The sequence below is a fragment of the Propithecus coquereli genome, unplaced genomic scaffold (assembly GCF_000956105.1).
Source record: "Propithecus coquereli isolate 6110/MARCELLA unplaced genomic scaffold, Pcoq_1.0 Scaffold382, whole genome shotgun sequence".
In the NCBI taxonomy this organism is placed as follows: domain Eukaryota; kingdom Metazoa; phylum Chordata; class Mammalia; order Primates; family Indriidae; genus Propithecus; species Propithecus coquereli.
The window spans coordinates 282,755-290,799 of NW_012149530.1; the positions used below are offsets into that span (position 1 = coordinate 282,755).

Genomic DNA, 8,045 nt, shown 5'->3' on the forward strand with positions numbered 1-8,045 from the left:
CTTATTATGTGGATTAAATAAAATAATCCTCAAAAAATTCTCAGCATAGTTTCTGGAACATAATAAGCAGTAAATATTAGTCACTATTATTATTTTCATTTATTAAATCACATAATACACTTTTCTTATGAGAATTTCTACTGATCTTAGACCCATATATAGATATCTATCTCCAGACAGATCACTTTTTCAACACGGAGTTTCAACAGGAATTTGGGGTATTGACATTACAACAAGACAGGATTAATTTGTTAGGTGACTTAGACCTTTTAGTTTAGTAATAGTGTCAAGATTGTCATCCTACCTGTTGGTATGCCCAGTTTAGCAACCTGTATCTGTAGGATCGCCTCATTGGATAAGATAGACTATACAGTGCATGCAGTACAGCAAAAAAGAAACTGAGAAGCCCAAATTGCTTTCTTGTTAACATCCATGTATCCAACCAATGTGGAAATTTCTTATACTTGGTTCCATTATGAAGTTGTACAACTGCTGCTATCACGCCTGGAAGATAAACCAATGCCAAGAGGGTGATGGAAACCACTGGCAAGACTTTGTTGATAACCAGGATTGGAATTTTATAAAAATATTGTTGATGGGAAGTTACTAAAGGGTAAATTATTTCCCTCAGAAGAGTGTAAAGAAATGTCAAGGATGATATAATGACAGCTATTTTAATTGGCAGGCGCCATTTTGGAAAGAATTGCTGTTTGTGCTGAAGTTCTGAGGGGCAATCAAATTCATCCACACAGGCTGTTTGGTGCAAATGTGAAAGCACAGGTCTTTTCAGCATGGGGGTCTCTCCTGCGTCCTTATTCTACAAAGGAAAGAAAAGAAACATCTTAAAAGTGAACAAAACAATGGGATTTCTCTTAAATTAATTACTTATTCCTCAATCATCATGCTTCTCCGTGAATAAGGCATTTAGAACCTTGCTTTTGAATACTGGTTAGTTGAAGATCATGTAGAATATGTCGCTCTGACCAAAGGTGCACTTAGCTACATTGTGGTTCTCTATTACTTTCTGTTATTCATTTATCTTAAAGATAAATACATGCTTCAGAAGAGTAAGATAGTTAACTTGACAAATGAAATGATTTCATTTTATGCACATTTGTTATTTTTATTGCATATGTGTTTGTAATTTAATTAAAAGTAATTAATAACCTTTTCACATTCAAATAATTAAGATAAAATAAATATTTTCTGCTAAAACTTCAGTTGAGATCATTTAGAAAAGTAAGAGTTTGGAACCAAAATTTTCTGCCACTTTTTCAGTCAGAGAATGTAGTATGAAACATTTAATCAATCTTGTGGTTGACCAAAAGTGGGGCAAGTGATTCTTATCCAAAAGTAAATATATTTGGTTAAACAGTGAATCATCAATTCATTTGATGATCACTTGGTAAGTAAGCTGCCATAGTGTCTTATGATAAAAATGCTTGCTTACAAAACTACTGTTACATGGTCACTGATAACTTTTTTTTTTTTTTAACTTAGAACTCTAGATGGTTAGAAAGAATTGGAAGGGCCTTGGAGATCACTTGATCCAACTCTGTCACTTGATAGATAAACTAAGACCTAGGATTTTCAGTGACTTATTCAAGGTTATTCAGCTAAGTCCCTGATAATCAGTCAGGGTGCTATTTCTTTCATACATAACACACTCCCTTTGCACCCATCACAGTATCAGTGACAGGAATCCGAGTGCAGATGTCAGAGGACTAGGGTGAAAATCACTTTTACAACACTAGGAGATAAAGAATGATTTTGAATTATGTCTATAGATTTTAATTATTAATTATTATCATTATTATTTTACCAAATAATCATCATCTTCTAGATTTCTCCTAGGCTTCATTTTCCAAAGTTCTTCTTGGTTTGTGATATCTTTTCTGTTCTCCATTAATTCTATAAAATAGTATAGCTTCAGCCACCTATAAAAATAAAAATAATTATCTTCTTTAAGTATATTCTGTTTATGCTGTTAATGTTTGATGGGAAAACATAAAACATTTACTTCCTTAAAGACTAGAGTGGCAGAAAAGCACAATTAAAATTCGGATAGTGAACGATTTACACATTTAGGCTCACATTATAATCTGTAAGAGTCTCAAACTGATGCCCTTTTGTCAATAGCAACCACTCTTTTTTATTCACCTATTTGTGCAATGAATGACTTAGATGTCTACATGGAATACAAAGGATCAGATGTTGCCTTTTATTTTAGGAAGATTTAACTCCAGGTTCTCATCTAAAGCAGCAGTCCCCAGCCTTTTGGCACCAGGGACCAGTTTCATGGAAGACAATTTTTCCACAGACTGGGGGTAGGGAGGTGGGGTGTTGTGGGTGGGTGAGTGGTGGTGTGGAGCTCAGGTGGACTGGTACTGGGCTATGGCCCGGGGGTTGGGGACTGCAGATCTAAAGGAAAGCAAACTCCTTTCAAAGGTAAAAAGAATTAAGAATGCATTATTTTGAAATTAACAATGTCATCAATGGAGGTTGGAGGTAGTTGATATAAGACTATACTTCTGGAAGTTATATGTTTAATAGACTTTTGGGGTTGACACTGGAATCTGAAACAATAATTAATTGATTTTATGGGGAAATGTATTCTGAGTTTCAAGCAATGAGCAGAATAGATACTGTTGGTAAGGTGAACCCTGATAGTGGCATGATGGACCAAAAGGTTGTATTTTCAGAGTGCCATTTTCTCATTGGAGTGATGGGCTGGTCTTTGTTGGTAAGATGTGAATTGCTAGTATATTTTCAGTGGTGGCGTTGAATTGTGTTCAATTATTGACATGACCACTCTCCTGATCAACCCCGTAGAAAATAATTTTGTCAAATTTCTTACTGGATAAAGAAATCTTTTCCTTAACCTTCACAGATCCTCATCCAGGCTTGGTGTAACATTTTTTAGGGGAGGGAAATATACGATGTCATGATATTATTCATTGTTTTTATTAGTTCTAAATTTAATTCCAGAGGAATACATCTCCAATTTGTACTTCATGAAATTCAATGAGAAAAACAGATTAGCTATACCACAACTTGATTGACAGAAGGCATTCCAAGTGTTTCTGAATTTTAGATCACCTGTAGTATTTTATTAAGTAGAAAGTTTTTTCCAGGAATAGTTTAAAATATTGCCATGTGTCATATAACCATGTTTTAGGCAACGACTGACTGAATGTACAACAGTAGTTCCATAAGATTATAATGGAGCTAAAAATTCCCATTGCCTAGTATTTACTACTATACTTTTTATCATTATTTAAAAGTGTAATCCTTCTACTTATTAAAAAAAATAGTTAACTGTAAAGCAGCCTCAGGCAGGTCCTGCAGGGGTTATTCCAGAAAAAGGCATTGTTACCATAGGAGATACAGCTCCATGTGTATTACTTCCCCTGAACACCTTTCAGGGGGACCAAATGTGGAGGTGGAAGACAGTGATGTTGATGATCCTGACTCTGTGTAGACGTAGGCTACTGTGTTTGTGTCTTAGTTTTTAACAAAAAAGTTTAAAAAGTAAAAAAAAAAGAAATAAGAAAAAAAATTAAAAATAAAAAAAAAAAAACTATGGGACTAGTAGCAGGCCACATTGGACTGTGCTGCCAGACCCCTGGAAGTCCCAGTTCGTCATTATAAAAGAGTCAAAAAGTTAAAAAAATTAAAAAGTTCATAAAGTAAAAAAGGTATAGTAAGCTAAGGTTAATTTATTATTGAAGAAAAAAAATTTAAAAATAAATTTAGTATAGCCTAAGTGTGCAGTGTTTATATAGTCTACAGTAGTGTACAGTAATGTCCTAGGCCTTCACATTTACTCACTACTCATTCATTGACTCACCCAGAGCAACTCTATTCATGGTAAGTACCCTGTACAGGTGTACCATTTTTTATTTTTTAAACTGTATTTTTACTGTACCTTTTCTATGTTTAGATTTGTTTAGGTACACAAATACTTCCCATTGTGTTATAATTGACTACAGGATACAGTATCAGTATAGTGACATGCTGTACTGGTTTGTAGTCTAGGAGCGATAGGCTCTACCATACAGCCTAAGCGTGTAGCAGGCTATAACATGTAGGTTTATGTAAGTCCACTCTGTGAGATTCACTCAGCAATGAAATTGCCTAACAACGATTTTCTTACAACATATCCCTGTTGTTAAGCGACACAACTATACTCAAAACATTCTCCAAGTTTTAAAGATTTGACCTTCACAAAGAATAAAAAGGAGTCACTTTTACATAATGTCAATATATTCTTTGTTGAGGTGCTCTTGGAACATTTTTCAAGATACCTATTTTGAAATTTCAGAACGTTCATGATGAGGATATTTGCTGGTTTCGTTTGCCCACATTGTTTATTTTTTTCTGATATAAAACATTTCCTCCATTTGGAGAAATGTCCCTCCTATATCCAATATGATTTCAGGAGGCTGCCAATTACAGTATTGGCAAAAACACCTATTTTCTGGTCACAGAAATGGGAATATGATTCAGGCTTGGCCAATTGTAGTTTCCTATGCCCCAGATCACACTGATTGGCTTAGGGATGGCACACAACCCTAGTTGAACTAAATATAGTCCTACTCTGATACTTATATATGGAAGTGGAAGAGAGAGAGGAGATGTCGTTAACATTTTGTTAAGTTGGGATGGTATACGCCTACAATGCTTTTTTCCCCATGCTGTAAGGAGGAAGATATTTTCATTAGAGGAGAGGAAAGCCAACAACAGAAACAGAACAAGAAGTGGAGAAAGACACAGAAGAGTCCTGGTGACATATTTTGAGTATTTAGAGTCCCTGAGACCAGGTCATGAATTTATCAGTTACATAGTCAATACATTCCCTTTTTTGTTTCGGTTAGTTTGATCTGGGTGTTCACCATTGGCATTTAAAAGAATTCTGAGTAAAGCATATGCTAATCATCAAGTATTTATAAACCCATCTCTATAATAGACGTTAAAGAGGAAAAAGAGAAATGAGGCTTTGTGCCTGCTCTGGAGGAAGTAACAGTCTATTTCCTCAAGAAGTATTATTCCAAGTCATTTGGTGATTTAACCAACATTATAAATAGAGCAGTTTGGCGGGGGTGTCTGGGAATAGAAGTATCAATTACTGTAATCAAATACAAGAAATAATTTACTATGTTTAGAGGATATTTTAACTGTGAGTTTAGGGATGGCAAAGATGTTAACATATAAATCTACACTTATTCAATATTAATTCATGAATTATATTGTGAACAATGATGTCAGGAATTGGGAATACAAAGTTGAATGAGATAAAGCCTCTGCTCTCAAAAATGCTGAAGTCTAGAAGAGCAGGCAGGCATTTCAACAAGTACCTGCATGGTAGTGTGATGTATCCTAAAGGAAGACAAAGTTTCAGAGATAGATGGTGGCATGGGAAAAGAAGCAGAGAAAAAGGCTGAGGTCTTGCTTCTAGACCTAGTTCTGGGGTATCTTGCAAATCTTGCAAGTTGGCAGTGTTTGCTGACTGAGGGCCACTATGAAGAGAATCTGAGTGGAAAGCCAGAGGGGCCCTGGAGAGATACTCAGCCATTTGTTTCAAAGCCAAGGAAAAGCCGATGACAGCGAGGGAGCTTGTTGACTGTGTGGCCCACAGTCAACTTTGTGCCCACAAGCCAGGAAAATAAACTATCAGTCAAATAAAATACGTTGGATTCCATGAGACATTAACCAAATATACAATTAAGTCCTACAGTAAAATCTTTTCATGAAAAAAAAAAAACACACCAAAAATATAACAGAAAACAGCATACTGTTCATATGTTACGAATTTCAGAATTTGACTCAAAGTTCTCTAACTTGCCTTTTGCTGTACCAGGATGGCTGGCCTGGTGTTCCTGCTAAATATTGACACAGCCCAACTGACTCATGTTTAGAGTTTAGAAGAAACCCAATGACTGGAATACATTGCGGGTTGCATTGTATTTCCAACTTTTTATACTTTCAAGCGCACACTTGCTTTACCACATTTGACTACGTGAAGGGGAGATGTTTTTTTTCTCACTGTGCTGGTTTTTTTCAAAGCACCGCTTCCCGGTGTGCTTAACATGCATGCTAAACGAATGACCCGTTATTAGATGTGAGGATGTGGGGGGCAATGTGTTTTACAAAAAGAAAAAGGAAGGAATTTGGCAGTGTGCATAAATTTTATGTCTACAAACCCCTTCCAGCGGATTTTACCAGTGGATTTGACATGTTTAAAGCCTTAATTGACTACCTTGGAGGAAACTTGAACCCCATCCAAATCCTGAAAGAGTAGGACCAATGTTCCAAGGATTAAAAATGAAAACTTCCTGTTACTAGGAAACCCGAAGGTGAAGTAGCACGACTTTAAGTACTATGCACCACATTCTGTTAGTGCGATGCAAACTCTTGAGGACTTTTGCAAACTTAAAAAACTTGCTATCAGAACCCAACCTGAGGACAAATCTAATAATCCATCATATCTCCTATGCTCCTAGCGAAAAGTCTTCCTGTGCGTCCTGGCTCCCAGCCCCGGCCCGGCCACAGCCCAGCGGTGTGCTCCGCACGAGCGGGGCTCGGAGGCAGCACTCCGGGAGCCTGCAGGAGGGAGAACCGAGCAGCGCTCGCCCCGGCGCGCCGCCGCCCGGGTCCCGAGTGGGCGTGAGAGCCGCCCCCCCACCCCCTGGGACTGGGAGCCGGCGCCGGCCTTGAGGGGACGCGCGGACTCGGGGAGCAAGCGGCGAGCGGGAACGATTCAAGGGACTCACCCGCTCCTCGGCGTGGCTTGACCGTCAGCTGCGGCCGAAGCGGCTGCCTGGAGGTGTCAGCCCACGCGGCGCCCAGCGTCCCGACCGCCGCAGACCCCGCCTCCTCGCCACTGCGCGTCCCGCGCCACCTGCCGGCGGCCTGCGTCCGCGGGGCTCCGGACGGTCCTCTGAGGGCTCAGTTGCCCCGCCTGGGATCTCCACACGGCGCAACTTGGCGCCTCCGGGCTTCCTTTCCAATAATCCTGCCTTCCCGCGCCCTCCCTTGCCTCGCCTTTAACCCCCCAGTAACGAACATTTATGCACTTCTGTGGACAGTGGCTCTCGAAACCCCAGCATGTATCAGTCACCCGGCGCAGGCCCGACTGCTCAGTGTTTACAGTTTGGTAAGTCTGCGATGGGGCCTGAGATTCTGCATATTTAACAAGTTCCCAGGTGATACAGAAGCATTCTCATCACACTTTGAGATGGACTGCTTTAGAGCTAACAAATTAGCTCTAATTAGCTTTTTTTAATACCTAACAGCCTCTCTGTGACGTGGCTGTGATTTACAGATGAGGAATCCGAATCTGAATTTCTGAGAGTGACTTGCTCCCTGAATGATCCCAGTTTTGTATCCTAAGCCTCACAAACCCCGCACCCCAGCTGAAAATGACCTTAAACCCCATGCTTACTCCTTCCCTTCCTTGCCCTCAGCTACTAAGTGAACCTTCATATCCTGGCTCAATGAAGTATTCCAAACCTAAAGCAAAGTTAATGCCAATATTTAAAAGTTTTAGAGAAAAGAACGTCGGAACCACCCTCAGGGTAGAAAGTGTCTGAGATCTGAATTGCAACATCTGGGGCTTTGGTGTACACATTCCCAGAACTAGTCTGATTAGAAAATGCGAAGGAAAATAAACCCTCAACCGCCTTTTCCGTGATTGTCCTTTATTCATTGCTAGGGTACCACCGAAGACTATTTATGTTTTAATATATGTATTTTTTGCAGTCATTGACTTTCCTGGGGTAAAGCCTTTTAAATTACCATGGACTGACACCTTGTGGTGGAAATACAATCTTACACTTTTTACTTCTAGTGAAACTAGAAAATACTCGTTCAAAAGTTTAAGAAAAAAAGTCTGTGTAATCTGTGTGTGTGTGCTTATAGCACAGACTACAAAGAATTAAGACAATTGTTAAGTGTGTCTAAGTATTTTTGAATTTAAAAAATGATCATGGTCTTAAATGGTCAGACAAAGCAATATGCTTCTATTCTTTAAGATTTGGTAGAAC

At 38.9% G+C, this 8,045-nt stretch overlaps 1 protein-coding gene across 1 annotated transcript in view; it reads right to left on the reverse strand.

Moving 5' to 3' along the window:
* Positions 1–6,810, reverse strand: part of STEAP1 (six transmembrane epithelial antigen of the prostate 1) — a 10,554-nt gene extending 3,744 nt beyond the window's left edge. Inside the window, exons 1-3 of the mRNA XM_012652185.1 lie at positions 6,774–6,810; positions 1,823–1,937; positions 305–817 (exon numbers count right to left, since the gene is read on the reverse strand). Coding sequence (XP_012507639.1) covers positions 305–817; positions 1,823–1,906 — 597 coding nt within the window. The 5' untranslated portion in view covers positions 1,907–1,937; positions 6,774–6,810. The remainder of the gene's footprint in view (positions 1–304; positions 818–1,822; positions 1,938–6,773) is intronic.
* Between the last annotated feature and the right edge of the window lie 1,235 nt (positions 6,811–8,045).